At 50.1% G+C, this 15,927-nt stretch overlaps 7 protein-coding genes across 7 annotated transcripts; 4 read left to right on the top strand and 3 right to left on the bottom strand.

Annotated features, from left to right (window-relative positions):
• Window positions 1-276: 276 nt before the first annotated feature.
• Window positions 277-1,040, top strand: N7519_007210 (putative quinol monooxygenase; the record flags this gene model as incomplete). The annotated part of the gene is made up of 3 exons (XM_057293986.1): window positions 277-336; window positions 386-522; window positions 575-1,040. The coding sequence occupies 3 exons, from the start codon at window positions 277-279 to the stop codon at window positions 1,038-1,040; spliced, it is 663 nt and encodes a 220-aa protein (XP_057148797.1).
• Window positions 1,041-1,186: 146 nt separating this feature from the next.
• N7519_007211 (fungal specific transcription factor domain-containing protein) lies at window positions 1,187-3,074 on the bottom strand (the record flags this gene model as incomplete). Its single annotated transcript, XM_057293987.1, has 3 exons — window positions 1,187-1,551; window positions 1,611-1,996; window positions 2,047-3,074. The coding sequence occupies 3 exons, from the start codon at window positions 3,072-3,074 to the stop codon at window positions 1,187-1,189; spliced, it is 1,779 nt and encodes a 592-aa protein (XP_057148798.1).
• A 1,860-nt stretch (window positions 3,075-4,934) lies between these two features.
• Window positions 4,935-5,864, top strand: N7519_007212 (single-stranded DNA-binding protein; the record flags this gene model as incomplete). Its single annotated transcript, XM_057293988.1, has 3 exons — window positions 4,935-5,224; window positions 5,628-5,716; window positions 5,806-5,864. 3 exons carry the CDS (start codon window positions 4,935-4,937, stop codon window positions 5,862-5,864), a joined length of 438 nt encoding a protein of 145 aa, XP_057148799.1.
• A 1,471-nt stretch (window positions 5,865-7,335) lies between these two features.
• On the bottom strand, window positions 7,336-8,814 carry N7519_007213 (pheromone receptor; the record flags this gene model as incomplete). Its single annotated transcript, XM_057293989.1, has 2 exons — window positions 7,336-8,189; window positions 8,259-8,814. 2 exons carry the CDS (start codon window positions 8,812-8,814, stop codon window positions 7,336-7,338), a joined length of 1,410 nt encoding a protein of 469 aa, XP_057148800.1.
• Window positions 8,815-9,761: 947 nt separating this feature from the next.
• On the top strand, window positions 9,762-10,244 carry N7519_007214 (uncharacterized protein; the record flags this gene model as incomplete). The annotated part of the gene is made up of 1 exon (XM_057293990.1): window positions 9,762-10,244. The coding sequence occupies one exon, from the start codon at window positions 9,762-9,764 to the stop codon at window positions 10,242-10,244; it is 483 nt and encodes a 160-aa protein (XP_057148801.1).
• Window positions 10,245-10,765: 521 nt separating this feature from the next.
• N7519_007215 (uncharacterized protein) lies at window positions 10,766-12,211 on the top strand (the record flags this gene model as incomplete). The annotated part of the gene is made up of 2 exons (XM_057293991.1): window positions 10,766-11,085; window positions 11,161-12,211. The coding sequence occupies 2 exons, from the start codon at window positions 10,766-10,768 to the stop codon at window positions 12,209-12,211; spliced, it is 1,371 nt and encodes a 456-aa protein (XP_057148802.1).
• Window positions 12,212-12,623: 412 nt separating this feature from the next.
• Window positions 12,624-15,839, bottom strand: N7519_007216 (phosphatase family protein; the record flags this gene model as incomplete). The annotated part of the gene is made up of 1 exon (XM_057293992.1): window positions 12,624-15,839. The coding sequence occupies one exon, from the start codon at window positions 15,837-15,839 to the stop codon at window positions 12,624-12,626; it is 3,216 nt and encodes a 1,071-aa protein (XP_057148803.1).
• Window positions 15,840-15,927: the final 88 nt, after the last annotated feature.

Consider the following 15,927-nt stretch of genomic DNA (forward strand, 5'->3'; position numbering starts at 1 on the left):
ATATTGAACACTTTGAGAATTAGTCCGCAATAAGAGTTCGGCCGAGTCCAGATAGTCCGCTAGTGCCCAAAGGCCGCAGTCCCCAATGACAGATACGCCGCAATCAGATTAATAGTCGGTTTCGGCTCTTTAGAGTACTTAGTCCTGGTTATATATTCCACTCGGGGAAGGCGGATCGGACTGGACATATCTGTTCCAGAATAAGCCCGCATCTGCATATTCTTTGGTTCTTAACTACATACACAAAACACCGGGTTTTGGATTAAGAAAAGGGAAATGTTTCCAAAAGCAGTCGTCGCCCGACTCGCCCCTAAGGACAAAGCCGCGCAAGAAAAAGTACGTCAAGGGGTAACCCTCGAAGGAAGTATTAGCTGACAGACCATAGCTTCTTAAACTTCTAAGAACGGCAGCCGATCACGCCCACAAGAACGAGCCCGGGCTGCGGAGATACGCCTTTACCATAGAAGCCCAAACTCCCTTATCTCAGACCCCGAATGAGCGAGCCGTATGGGTCATAGAAGAGTAAGTCCTATCAAGGAGAGCTTCATGATCAGCTTAATCTAAGATGCCAAAGATATGCAGATGAACCCGCTTACGAGGAACATTTCCGGCAAATTCCTATCCGAGAGTTGAGCGCATGGTTGGCCGTGGGTCTGGGTGAAGCTCCAAAGATCTGGACATTAGAAGTCCAAGAAGATTCCAGTTTCACCAAACCTGAGGTAATCGGATACGAAGATCCCACGATTGTTTTCACAGATCTGGGATACAAGCAGGGTACCCTTCAGTCGACGCTGCCATATTGGAAAAAGGTCGCCGACGCCAGCAAAGCTGAGTCTGGTACATTTGTATGGGGCGTGGCTTTGAATCGTGCGGAATCCGACAGGTTAGCCGTCATCCATATTTATGAGAGCCTGGAATATCTCATCAATGTGCATGCTGCGAGCAAGGAAATGCAGGATATACAGGGTTTCACGGCAGATCTCAGGACTGTACTGGCTCCTCATTTTCTCAAGTTTGTAGGAGGATATCTGTGGAAATAGCCTTGCAAGCTTTTCCCATTCTCAATTTGGACGTATATTGCTAAGTGTATGAATGATTATGAATTTTTTCATCAAATGGGACCTTTTCTGGACTACTCTTTACCCTTTCTGAAATTCACTTTGGTAGTTTGGCGACTCCGTCTCTCTTATGGGGCCGGGAATTGGTCACGATATGCTTCCGAGGCATCTCTAAGGGCAGAGTTTATCCAGTCATCAGCCTGCGGCGTGGAACATAAGAACGGACCCGAACCGGGATCATCCATGAGAATGGTACGTTCAACATCCCAAAGGTCTGTGGGGAGTACATTTACCACTTGGTGCTGGTTAGTGCGACCAATATGTTGCATGTAGTCGACGTGATCCGATTCATCGATAATATCGGAAATTGCATCATCAATGTAGCTTGGCAGTGAAAGCAATCGTTTTGTGAGGGTGACGTCTTTGCCAACATCTGGAAACTCACTGCCAGATGTTGTGCGATTCAGCCTCTGTTCATACATGCGAAACGACGCTAGGAATGAACGTTAGCTTTTCGGGCCTTGAGCACCAGGGAGAACTATTTCAACATACAAAGGATCACCTGTCCAAGGCCCCAATATTCCGCAATCTGTTCCATAACAAACATGAAAGTTTGAAAAGATAGCAGGGCTTTTTCACGCAGGTCCCAGGTTGAAGTAGCAAATGCCTTGACTAGGAGCTGAAGGCAGGCAGGAGTCCAGAATCCCAAGATGATAAAGGGACAACAGCGGCCAATCGAATGCCTAGGCCAGTCTCTCACAATCTCGCATATGATGTCCGACGCAAGGAAAGCTTCAAAGAACTTTTGTGTTGCGGGAAGCACTGTCGAGTCGTCGCCAGGATTCAACAGCCTTGTTCGATAGTTTCGACACTGGTCTGATATAGATACCGCGTCGACTCCTGTGAACATCTGGGCTCTCGCGATCAAAATACTGATCCTACCACGTCTGTTTTAGTTAACCTCCTCGTCTAAGAAAGCAATACTCACTGCTGGTTGGTTATATATGTCGAAAATATTTCGGCGAGCTGGCCGGGACTCTGGTGAACACGCTTGGGGCGTGACTCGAACTTTAGCTTTTCAGGCAATCTTTCCCTCCAGATTGCGACGCATTGTTCAACTTCCAGGTAGGGGCAGGAGCGGCCTGGATTCTCGCCACTCACTACGTCGATGAGAGTCATCAAGAAATAGAGGGAAACAATTCGGTTGCCAAGGAATGAAGTGCAATGCCACGAGTCCTCCAATTTGCGCCACTGATCAGTCCTGCTCGGTAGAAGAGGAGAAGCAACTTCGTTTCCTTTGAACCAATCATCATCATCAGCTGGGAGCTTCGTCCGACACTTGGCAACGTCGATCATCCACGGTACGCATTTGACGCTGCCCAGAAAGCTATCCAGCTCCCATATACACCACCAGACATGACGTAGTCCCTCTTTCTTGACCCATTCAGTTTCCTCGTGTTTGCAGGAAGAGCCGAGTATGAGTTGTTGATGCTCTGCGCTATCAATCCGGTCCAGTCCAGCGTCATATGCCATCCGAACACATGTTGATACCAGAGAGTGAGCCTGGGACAGTGCCCCCATTGTTACCTTGGCATAACTCAACAAAGTAGCTCCTTGAATCAGCAGCAAGGATGGCCTTTCGACTATACCATGCTCAAGCTCGAGTCTCTCAAATTCCATGACCTCATCGTAGAAGATTTTGCTTGCACGTCTTATGAATCCTTTGCCGTGCTCCCAACGCTCTAACTTTCCAAATGGGGGTCTAGACGAAGCACCCGGCTGATTTGCATCTTCAAGCAAGAAGAGGTCAAAGGCATGCACTTGGGGGTCATCCGTATATCTCGACGCAAGGGCAAACATCGCATTTAAGAGAAGCGACGAATGCTCTTGTGCAATTAAAGAGCCGCTGTGGAGCCGCTCGAGGAAACATGGACGATGGAGCAGGTGGAACTGGGGCTGTACCGTCTCAAAAAATACTTCCACCAAGTGGACAATAATGCTATATTGAGGAAACATTGGTGCCGCTGGTGATGTTGACGGCTGAACCTCACCAGAATTGCTGAGGACCGGAAAGAAGTCCGGCTGCAGGGAAGCAAGCTCATCAATATCACTGTCGGATTCAAAGTTCCTTGGGGATGGCAAAACAGACGAGTCCTGACACTGCACCGACACAGGTGCAGTCTGTCCGCCAACTGACGTTGTCACTTGTGCAGCATTATTCCGTCCGTTTCTGGCCCTGCTTTGCTGTTCAGTAACCGGCTGTTCCAGCAACTCCCGACCAATGGTCGGGTTATCTGAATCGAGTGAAATCAGACATTATTCAGCACCTGCCAGGTGGAACCCACCGTTTCTTGGCCGTTTCTTTGGGCCAGGCTTTAGAGTGAGCAATGGATAAACGCATGCAACTCCCGACCGCATACACCGCTGACACTGCGGCTTGTCTGTATCACCTAAGTATGGAGATAAGAAAGAGGTAACAAATTGACATTAGCGAGGCATACATCTCCTCTTGCGCCTATGATCCAATATTGTACATGGTCAGTCAAACACCCAAGTAATTCAGAAGATGGTTAGCATTACTGTCTGCAATTCTCGCAGGCACGGTTTCGGTACCGCGAGGAGTAGATGGGATGGTCCATATCAGATAAATTCGGAAGTGTTGCTAAAGGTCCTATCCAGTGTTTATTGTCAGCCTTAACCGAGAGGTTAACGAATCATCCATCACACACCAAAAGGGGTAATGATGGAAAGAAGGTAAAGAATGAAAGCTTCAGCTCCGATTCTTTTCGGTTTAGGTAGATTCCAACATAAACTAGCTAGCCAAACATACAATAATAAAGGGGCTTAGGAAAGTGAATGGTGGCTATTATGTGCGACAACTGCTATAAGGCACGGTCATGGGAGTCTCGGGATTTCGGATGACCCTTAGCTCCGCGAATCTCAGCTCAACCACCGGGATGTTCACGTTCCGATGACTGCGCTTCGGCTCCATTCCAATTTGACATTGCAGTCCTGCGGGTCCTCTTTTGGCTCAATCAGAATCAACCAGAATGACGGAACTTCCTCTCTAGGATTCCACCTACATATGTAGGCATCAGCGGTGATAATCGACAGGAAGAAAGAAGGTAATCCTGCAAGCATAAACGAAGACCGACCTCATTTCAAGTTAGACGGTGCAACCATTGACATATTATTGTTAAATCTATTTGGATACGTCTTCCGCTGGCAATCTTGGTAAACCATGCCGATCACTTCGCAAATGGAGTACATACATATGTATTTCAGGCCTTCCGCCAACGCCATAAGTGGTTGCCTCCAGCACAACTTATTAGGCCAAGGTTGACAATCGCATCTTATGACTGGACAGTTGCTTAAACTAAGGAAAGCTTGGAGTTCCAAGGGAGAAGGTTTAAAAGGGGTTTCTAATGGGGTGTTGGAGAATACCGTATGCTTCCCGAGGACCCTGATGTGACTGAGCGCGAAGGTTGGCAACAACCTATTCAGGGGGTTCATTATGTTTAACTGTGGCGCAGAAACCTGAAATGGTCATGTTAATAGCTAAAGTTATAGCTATCGGGCATGAGCTTAGGAGCTCCCAAATGACTAAGGAGCACTCTGTACCCAATTCCATTTCTAAGGAGATCTCAATTTCAACGAATCCTTGACTCAAGCCATAATATAATCATAGGTATAGTACTAGCCAGCCTAGATACGTCCATGCCCCAGCTGGATGTAGTGTCTATGTCGTATCACATCCGGAAGCGGTAACCCCCTAGATCACGTGTCGTTATCGACATCAACACGCCAAAACAAATCCCGATGGATCCATCCTTACTATACTTTATAATCTAATAATTCAACATCCTCCATCCAACTATGTCCGCCTTCTTCTCCTCCCTGCGCCCTGCCCTGCGCATGGCCAACGCCCCCCAGGCCGCCCGCGCCTTCAGCTCCTCGCCCGCCCACTCCATCGCCCGTTTGACCCTCACCGGCCGCCTCGGCGCAGAGCCCGAGCTCCATGCCACCTCCTCCGGCCAGGAGATCGTCAAGTACAACATCGCCACATCACACGGCCCCCGCGATAACCGCCAGACCAGCTGGTGGCGCATCACGAACTTCGTCCCCGAAGGCTCCCAGCGCGATTTCATCCTTGGCTTGCAGAAGGGGTAAGTCGCTGCTCTTGATATTTTTCCGGCTTGTGTGGGACACCATACTGCGTGTTTGGATGCCGTCTTGTCCGGGGAGTGTGTTGTTGCTATATCGTGTCGATTGGGTCCGGCAGACCCGCACGCTCTATGCGGATCGAGAGCTTGCGCTTGCGCTCGCGCTTGAAGTTTGCATGGGGATCGTGTGGGCATGTTTGGACTTACGTCATGTGGATTTGGCGATGAAGCGAGGCGCCTTCGGATGAGACGTGACTCCTTCGTGTCATGTTCCTCCTTGAACAGTAGGGCTGGGGTTATGGGATTGCCCTGCTCAATTGCCTTGCTCAGTTGCCTCTTGCCACTTGCATCGATGCAGCAACTTGAGCTTTAGCTTAATGCAGATAAGCTAACTTCGTCCCCGCAGAACCCTCCTGTACGTCGAAGGTGATGCCAAAATGGCCACCTGGGAAGATTCCGAGGGCCAGACCCGGTCCGCTCTGAACGTTGTGCAGCGTATGTCGATCCCCGTTTTCTCAATTTGCTTTCACTCTTCGGAAACAAGAGGGGAAACAAAACCAAGGTTCAAGCTAACACTCCTCTAGGCACTCTCGAGGTCCTTAAGCGACCCGATAACGGCGGCCACTCTGACGAGTCTCACTAAATTGTTTGATTAAGGCTCTGTATCAACCTGAATTTGTTGCTTTCATTTTGGGGCTGTGTTGAGTGAATCCTCCTTCGCGGTGTGATAATATTGTACGATTATACCCTGAATACACTTCGTTTTGACACTTCGTTTTGACACTTCGTTTTGTAGTGGATGACATCTTGGTAGCATGTGTACCTAGGTAGTACACATACACACTAAGTATACTAAAGCTCGATTACTGGTTCGAATACTGGCTTTTCTGAATTCTACCTGTGACTTATCTCATTTTATACGAAAGTTTACGTATCCTTGACAACAGACGTGCGCCCGTACCAGTAGTCATCGTCAACTCCCACCTGTTCTGCTTCTCCCTGCCTGTCAAGCAAGTGAGCCAATCAGACGGAACACAAATCTTAAACAAGTCCAGCCTCGACTCTGGGCAAGTCTCTCCAAGGCAGCAAGAATATCGTCCATGGTGCCATCGTTTATCCTCCCTTCCACTTCTCCCAGGCCGGCATATGCATCGTCAAGCACAACGAGCGAACATTACAAAAGCAATGCTCGAGCAGACCAAAGAAGGCCGGGTAAACCGTTTCCCAAGCCGCAGCCTGCATTTCGTCTAATGCGCACAAGAAATCAAAAGAGACATTCACAGACGTGATGAGAGAGGAGCAGACAGGCGATAAAAGCGTAGACATGATAATCGGAGCGTCTAATCCGTGCGGTAGAACAAAGACGTTCGTCCCGTATAGGACCGTTAATGCCTCTTCATACCTAGAAAACAATATAAGTCATGCTGTATCTATATCCAAGAACATCCAAGACTCACCCGATCTGACAACACCTCAACCACTCTACGCCCCCGAGTTTAGTACTCTTCAACCCCTCGACCCTGTTCGCATATCTCTCATCCTCACGGTTCCGACACCGATCATCAACAAGAGATCCACTTCTCTGGCAAACACCATGCCACCAGTCCCAGCGCTTCCTGTCCTTCTCGCTCGGACGAAATGGCGACGGCATCATCCATGCATGCTTAATATGTACGCGCCGATTACCCATTAGCTCGATGTAGATTATTCTCCTGAGTTCTATTGGGAGCTGGAAGAAGTGGCTTGCTTGTTGACAGTTGCATTTTTGGGTGAATCTAAGGACGCGCTGGTCCTGTGGAGGGATTGGTAGTTTCCATGCTGAAGGGGTCGCCGTCGACTTCGCAGGTGGAATCGGAGATTCCGATTGCGGGTGGATGGAGTACGTGGCAGAAGCTGGGTATATGGAACATGTAGTCTAAGCAGAAACAGATTCAAACAAATTCATTCATTTTCCATTTTGGAGAGACTCCCTATTATGTGTTACGATACTTAAGTATTACTACTCTGATGTACAGCAGAACCCCACGACCCCAGACTAACGTAAAGGCAAGATTAGAAGAACCGTAATAAGCCACTGCAACCCTCGAAACAATCCCGAAGAATGAACAAGCCCACTAGTTCTGAACCCTAACCTCACTCTGCTGGCTAATAACCTGCCGCACATAAATGAAATCCCTACTATGCTCCGGCGAAGTCGGCCCACTGGACAAGTCCCGACTATCACGGTGACTAGCCCAAGCATTGGTGCAGACGGTCTGCGAGGCACCGCCGGGGAGGTCATCCAGCAGTGTGCCATCGACATCCTGACGTGTTTGACGTCTGTTAAAGAGCGACCAGGGCAAGTTACTCCATCGAGACTTCTTGGTCGACCTGCCATCGCTCTGACGGGATAAGGTGGAAGAGGTGCCCTTTTCAAGATCGTTGTATGTAGCATGCGCCGAGACAAAAGTGGTGATGGATTCCTTCTGGCGCGAGAACAGCAATTTGGCACGGGAGCTGATGCTGCCGACGAGGGTGGTTGCTGTTGAGGCGTGCGCGGGGGAATGCGCGGTGCTGTGCGTCTCCGTTGGGGGCTGGATGCTTGGGAAGCAGTAGCCCAGTCCGAGATACCAGAAGACTGTGCGGTACATGCGGGTTGCGTCGCGGCCGAAGCCGAAGAAGATGAAGATCATGAAGCCTGATGCGACGGGGGTCCAGCGGTCGAAGAAGACGGTGCCGTCGATGGGGATTTTGGTGATGGTATTCCATTCTCCGTTGTGGATTCTGCTCCAGGAGTAGGGATGCCAGGGGAGGGAGAGGATTATGTTGGCGTAGACGACATAGCCTTGGAGTGGGAGGATACAGATGAGCATTGATAGGGCAAGGAAGAAGAGGCGGAGGAAGCGGGATTTGCTGAGATTGCTGCTAGAAGCGCGGAGGATGTTTGCGAAGTCGTTTCTGTACTTGTGTACGCGGATGAGGACCAGGCCTGGGATGTTTAGTCAGTTGGTGTGCTTTTCGTATCTTTCTGTATGAAGGAAGTCGGGAGTATACGTACAGCAATAGTATGCTGCAATGAGGCAGATGACCGGCGGCCAGATCCATGCAAAGACGAGACTGACCCAGCTCTCGTCGAAGTTGTTCACACATCCCGAGATGGCAAATAGCAAGTATCGACTCTTCTGCCAGATGATATGTGTGATCATTGCAATGATTGGAACAGCCACGCAGAACAGAATCTCCATGAACTGATTGCGCCAGCGTTGACCTTTGCTCGGGACTAATGTAGCCCGGTCTGTGTCCAGTACAATTGCAAGACTTCGAAAGATGCATGCCAGACTTCCTGGAATGCCCACATAGCCGGCAGCCATAAACTTGACCTCGATATCACAGAGGCCAGCTCCGTCCCACCACGACGCCACGTTGTCCGTGGGCCATATAAGGGCGTTGGTGATGTTGAACAAGTTGAGGAGGATTGACCAGAAGATCAGACTGGTAGCAGGGAAATTGCGGTTCTTCCCATGCAAAATTAATGGTGGAATGGCGAGAGCAATGGAGAAAGAAGATAGAATTGGCAGAGCAACTGCCTGCGGGTGTCTTTGGTGAATATCCATATCCGTGACGGCAGATGTAAAACAGAGATTAAAACGAATATGTCGCTAACCTGAGTCTCTAATTCTTCGATGAACTGCTCAAGGAAACGAAAAGATAGGATGAAAGAAAGAAGGATGGGATAAAACCATCATCCCTCGATGAAGGATGTATACCCGGCCAGGGGATACGATTGAGGGACGATGTCTTATTGAAATCTGAATAGTGAGAATTAGGAGGTTGATTCACACTCAAGACATCATACCTTGAGTGAAGTCGGGTGCTATTCACGAAGAATGTACGGGCCGCAGAGACAAAACCCGCCGGGGGCATCAGGCCTTGACATGTTTTGCGACAGACAGAGAAACCTATCCATTGGATTAGCATTGAATTAAACTCAACAACTTGCAATAAAGAAAATAAGGAAGATGAAAGAGGCTGAATAAAGAAATACGAAGCACATAGAGTGTGGTGTGTAGGTTGAGCGAATCGTGTGAGGCAAACCAGTCCGCATTTGGGTGTCAATAGACCCGAGGAGGCGGGGACCTTATTCATTTGCATCCGCCTGATATTTTCGTCGGTGGAATGATTTTATTATTGATCTAGACTTTCTAGTCTATTGAGGATCAGATCGGTCAGATTGACTAGTTCCCGGAGGTGTGTGTGTGAGAGAGAGAGTGTTGATGCAGTTAATAAGTTCAGAGATGATATCCCTCGACAATAAGAATAACAACATTCCAGTGAAATTTTTTATTTCCTATTATTTCCCGCACACTACAAACACTGTACCTACTTAGTTTACTGTTAAATTTCTAGAAGGCAAATGTATACAAACAGAACATCCACCATTATTGCCTTCTATAGCAGAGAACATACAAGCAGATCACACACTATATGCCTCCCTCCCTCACCTGACTTTCTCAAGAATTCTTCCCATGAGACTTATTAGAAGGACAATTTGTATTTCAACATGCCTCAGGTGGATAACGTCACTGCCCTCAAGGTATGTGATGCTGCCACACACAGCTCTGTGGACCGGGTCGAGTCCCTATTAGCCTCGGGCGTCGATCTAAATGTAGGGTCCGATGAATTAACCTCTGTCCTTTCTGGAGCGACAGAAGATTGGGCTAGCGTCGAGAAAAGTACACGTCTTCCAGTATTTTCTTTGACCACACCGACCCGCTCTTCGTCGAGCTGCATAAGATGGCAACGCAAAAGTTTTGAAGAGTTGCAGGCGGTACAGATCATGGTAACTTTATTCCAGCACGGGGTAGATCCTTACGCGCTGTTTCGTCCGCCTATTCAAGTCCATCATGCCCGACATTTGTATCCAGGTGGAACAAGGACTAGCTGTGAAGAGACCGATCTCATAATACTGACTGTGGACCACCTTGAGGTCCTTCGACAGGCATTTGAATTGGAAGGATCGACAGCAGGGAAGATCCGAACCTGAGTAGAGTGGTTCGGATTATGAGTTGACTGCGAATATGACATGGCTCTCACATACAGTATCCGCGCAAGTACGGTGTATGCAACACTCTTCATTTGCTGCTCGAGCTAGGGGGAGCCAGTCCGACCTGTGCTCGACTTTCTAGGCAGTAAGCTTAATGTAGATTTGGGACGGGGCCCTCAGAGACTGAAACTCAAGGCTACAGTCTAATCCTCACTGGCCCCACTCTCTCGAGTTCTTTATATTACGGACCAAAGCTTCTTAGGATTGTTGACACTGTGGAGGAGAGAAAAATACAAAATATGTGATATTGTTATTCGAGGTGAAATATAGAATATCGTGAAGTGTATACATGTTACCTAGGTAATATATAGGTAGAGTGGACAATTACCAGTTTGGGATCTGCGAACCATGGAACCGGTTCTTATTGCATCATCCTCGGCAAGGTTCCAAGGTTACCCCATACTCTGCACGGAGTAGTAATAGGTAGAGACAGACAACACATTCCTTTCCCAACCATCACCATGGATGATTCACCTTCCTTGAAACCACGTCGTGCCTATACCTTCGACAGTCAGCGACGGAACTCCACTCTCTCCGACTCGATCTCAGAGGCCCGCAACTCGATCCGCTCATCGACCGACGACTTGTTTCTACCTCGCGTAGCGAAAGACCATGCCACACTCTCAACTGAAGAATCGAATTGGCATTCTGCACCGCTCGGGCTGGCTCTGTTGCCTGCAATTGCCGGCATTTTCTTCCACGAAGGTAGTTCCTTCGTCACCGACGTCACATTACTAGTCTTGGCCGCTATATTCCTCAACTGGTCTGTCCGGTTGCCTTGGTATGTCCGCCTATATCCCCCGATAACCCCCAATGATCTCCCAAAACAAGAAGTACAAATACTAACTGCGCAAAGGGACTGGTACCGCTCAGCTCAGGCCATCCGACGAGAAGAGCATGGATTCCCAGCGCCCGACAATCCCCAATTCGACCCCGACGACCAAGAACCCCAAAACAAAGAAGCAGCAACCGCCATCTCCGAGCTCCAAATCCACGAACTCACCGCTCTAGCCGCCTGCTTCATATTCCCCATAATCGGCACCTGTCTCCTCCACGGCATCCGCTCCAGCCTCTCCCGACCCTCAGAGGGCCTAGTATCAAACTACAACCTAACAATCTTCCTCCTAGCCTCCGAAGTCCGCCCAATCGCTCACATCCTAAGACTAATCCAAAAACGCACTCTCCACCTCCAACGCATCGTATCATCCTCAACAGATCCAATACCCCCAACAACCCTACAAGACCTAACAAAACGCCTCGAAGAACTCGAAACCCACGTCGCAGAAACAGCAACCGCCCGTCTCGCCACCCAAACAGATAAAGACTCTTTTCCCCTCTCCCCAAAAGAACAAGAACAGACATCCCCAACCCTAGTCGCCAGCGCAGCCCTCGAAACCCGCAAAGCTATCCAGCCCGATATCGAAGCCCTGAACCGCGCAGTCCGGCGCTACGAGAAACGATCCGCCCTCTTCTCTCTGCAGACTGATCAGCGTTTCGCGCGTCTTGAGACACAGGCCGGTGACGCGATTGCGCTCGCTGCTGCTGCGAAGCGGTCGGCTGAGGCCCGGCGTCCGAATTATGCGCTCGTTCTGCTGGGCTGGGCTTGCGCGTGCATAGTTGTCCCTGCTCAGATCGCGCTGTCGCTTGTTAGTTTGCCTGGGCGTGCGGTCTCGGGTTGTTGGGATTCTGCGAGGCGTATGCTGATGGGGCGGAAGGTTGCGCCGCCGCAGAGGTCAAAGTCTAGGTCTGGGTTAAAGGGGAAGGCTGGTGCTGGCGCTGGCGCTGGCGCTGGCGCTGGGGCTGGAGCTGGAGCTGCGGGGGCTGGGTCGTCGGGTGGGTATCGGCAGGGTGGTGGACTGGTCACGCAGCGGCGGTCTGGGGTCAGGGATGGGGATGGTACGGGATGAGGATCTATATGGACATTTTTTCCGACTTTATTGCCGGCTGAAAACCTTTAGTGGGCTATAAGCTGTTTGAAATGGGCGTTGGTAATGGCCGCAGGATCGGTCCACGAGTATATTGGCGTATGTATGGACTTAAGTACTTCCGTAACGTGATCTATCATGTTTTAGGATGGGAATACTGAGTTTAGTTCAAATACGAGGTTGTTTAGCCTGTATCATTAATCCTCATAGGCAAGGAAAACGTGAAAATATGGCACTTGTACAGCATTATACACATCGAGACAACGTGATGCAATCGAACAACTGCAAAAATCAAGTCTATAGGAGTCAAACCTTGGCCGGGCTTCTGATAAATTTGAGAATAACCCAGGCCGGACCACGAGATAGGGCAAACCTCTCGACTGTATCAGAAAAATCAAGACCGACCTCCAGATGGACCTCGATCATCCACCGCAACCATCTTCAAGAACGGTTCAATGATTGATCGCCTCCGCTCTTCAGATATACGACGCTCTTTCTCTTTAGGCGGCAGTGGAGCAGAAGCAGAAATAAGCACGAGTGCAAAGGCAGATGCTAGAGCAGTCTCGACTGCTTGTCGACGTGCTATCGACTGATTCTGACCGGTAGAGTCAGGGCTAGTGCCAGCGGATGTGCTCGAGGAGCGGTTCTTGCGGCGGAAACTGCCACTGGTTATGAAGGCAGTAGCGGAAGCTGGAGTAGGAGATTGAGCTCGATCCTGGCTTACAGTTCCAGCCTGTTCATCTCTCGGCTCGTTGGGGACAACGGGCTTTCCTTGCTTGGATATTGGGACCAACGGTGTATTGGATGATACTGGGGCCACTTCATTGGCGATGCGGGCGAGCATAAAAGTGACAAATGTGAATGATACGCTGTGCGCTGGTGAGTAGGCTAGGTGCTCAAGCACCCAGGCCTGGGTTTCTTCCCAGTTTCGAGGAGGGGATTTGCTCTTCTCGCGTGCGATTATCTGCTGCTCCATGTCTTGCCATACTTTCGCCGTGACAATGCCGTCTTGGAGCGCGTTGAGGAAAGTGAGGAGAGCTTCAGATAGGACCTCCAAGCGATGAAGAAATGATGTCTCGGGGGCAAATATTGAAGTGAGGGACTTGTTGGTGTCAAGGGCTTCACGCACAGAAGTTTGCAGCGCAGCACGCTCCTGTGGGTCCTTTAGAGTCCATGTATCAGGCTGGAAGGGCCATGCTCCACCGGAAATATCCGTTGCCCATGGGGCTTTATGTTCCTCGGATTCACCATTTGTCATGCTCCACTCCGCGACGGCGCGCTCTGTCAACTCGGAGATCGCCTCAGTCAGTCGGAAAAGCTCGCGGGGTGCCGACAGACGGATTTCAGTGGAACTATCTGTGCGGGATGGATGAGGGGTGTCTGATTCGGCCAAACTTCGAGCACCCGCTTCTGGCATGCGTGTCAACTCGTCGACACTGCAACCAAAGCAGGTGGGTAGCCAACGGCCATGAACAGGGATAAAGTGGTCGCGGCCGCCATCAACATGAAGAACTAGGATGTCTTCTAGTTTCAGCTTTCCAATATTAAGCAAGCGGACGTGCCTAATGCTGCGAACGTAAGCCGTGACATCTATATTTGCTACTTCGCCAGGGAGCAAAGTGTGGTTCCCAGACGAAGAAGTCATCGCTTGGCCGGTGTCATGGGCGGTGTCTGCAGACTTGGAGACGTGCAGAACAAGCCACGAAGGTGTTTGTGTAGTGCTCTCGTCGTCACCTTCATGCCGCTCCGCAAATGAAAAGGTGGCTGCGGTGCCACTAGTGTTGGCAACGGTTAGGGACCGATGAGCTGGCACGTCAAAGGCAATATCGCCGAAATCGACAGTGTCCGGATCTTTATCTGTGTGCTTTTGGTCACCATATTTATCCACCACAATAGTAAGATCCGGCCGAGATTCATTCTCGGCCTTGTCCAATTCACGCGCCACTTCTTGATGAACCTTTGTTTTGAGTTCGCGATTGACCGCATCGAAACTCAAGGTAAAGACAGCATCTAGGGGCTTGTGGTCCGACGAAAGAATGCCTTGGTGCGACACATAGTGGTCCAAGCGGATTGGATCACGAGAAGAGTCGAGTGATGCGACTGTGGTAGCATCCTCATCAGCGGCTTGCTCCTCGTCTGATATGTACTCCTCGCTGTTTGCACCGTCTGCATCAGGGTCATATTCAAACAAGACATTATCATCGGCAACAGCCTTGTCCAGTCCGCTTGCCTTCATCTCCTCATCCCTCTTTCGGGCCTCCTCCGCTTCCTTGTCGAGCTTCTCATGTCTCAGCTTATCCTGAAGACTGCGGAACAGAATCCGATCACACCAGCTAGGCCCCCGTTGCTTCTCGCTCGAATCAAACATGGCCACACTTCCCACATCGTATTTGTACGTCGGCAAAAAAGTGATGTCACCTTCCCGCCAACCCTTATGGAAAGCTGCTCCTTTTCTCTGTTGCACCCCGAGTTGATCGTGCGGGAGAAGTGAGGAGATTGTAGTCTGAAGAGATGCAGGGTCATTATGAGGATCAATCTCATCATCAGTGACAGGGTCGGTGCCTGGCGTCGTCTCCTTTTCTTCTGGGGGAGAAGAAGGCGACTCATTCTCATCATTGGAATCGGTCGTAGAGTCCTCAGAATGGCTTAACGACTGCTTTGCTTGGCGCTCTTTGTCGTACTCATTAGCAGTATGCCGAGCGAGGACTTGACGCACATCGTCACTAGGGATATCATCGAGGCGGTAGTTGAGGTCACCAAACCAGAAAGTGAAATCTTCATCTCCTATTGATTCGCCCGATTCACCCGATCCGTCAACGTCGGACCAAACCGCGTCAAATTTAGCACGCTGGACAATCTGAGAAGAGTCCCAGTTGCGTCGCTCCAAGCTGCCTTTGTCGGACCCTGCAGCGAGATGACAATTGATAAAGACCAACCGGGTCGTTTCGCCCAGGACAAGGCGCGTTGTCACGGCACCCTTGTTTCCCATGTAACCCATCAGTCCGGTACCGACAGATGTACTACAGACAGAAGAAATACTATCTCCAATAGCAGGCGACGCATATATCAAAAGCAACAAGCCTACCAGCTGGACTTCAGAGACCAGCTGGTATCCTCCAGGTAGTGCCTTTTGGACTGCTTCCTTCCACCGCTTGGACGGTGCCAAGTCAACATATGGCCGGAGCGCTTCTGTTGGAGAAGAGATATCGACCACTTCTTGCAAACCCAAAACGTACAGGTCTATCTCCTCGGGGCTGTGGTGGAAGGTTCCTTTTTTGTCGCCGTCTGATTTCTGCTGATCCTGCTTGCTGGGCGATTTAGGTTCTGGCTTTCGTGCGTGTGCGTAGTTTGTCCCAGAGAACTTCGGGCACACCCCGTCTCCTTGAACAAACCATTTGCCAACGTCTTTCTCGGTGCCGGAGATGCCGGCTACATTCCACGTCCCGACCTTGACTCGGATAGATCGCCGGCGTGTGTACTCATCTTTTCTTGCTCTGACAGCACGCGAAAGAGACGAAACGTCGAGTCCTGGGTTCTTAACCTCTTCCGCGTATTCGGACTCGTGGCCCTTGTGGTCTGATGCGGACGGCGATTGCGATTTAGTGCTCATGGTGTACGAGTATACGATGGAGTCAGAAGGTAAGAAATCTAATTCGCCTCGCTTGGCTATGGTTTGCGGTTCGGTAGGGGAGCAGCTT

This window comes from Penicillium mononematosum, assembly GCF_028829835.1.
Source record: "Penicillium mononematosum strain IBT 11891 chromosome Unknown utg000003l:1.0-8172316.0:1.0-8177699.0, whole genome shotgun sequence".
In the NCBI taxonomy this organism is placed as follows: Eukaryota; Fungi; Ascomycota; class Eurotiomycetes; order Eurotiales; family Aspergillaceae; genus Penicillium; species Penicillium mononematosum.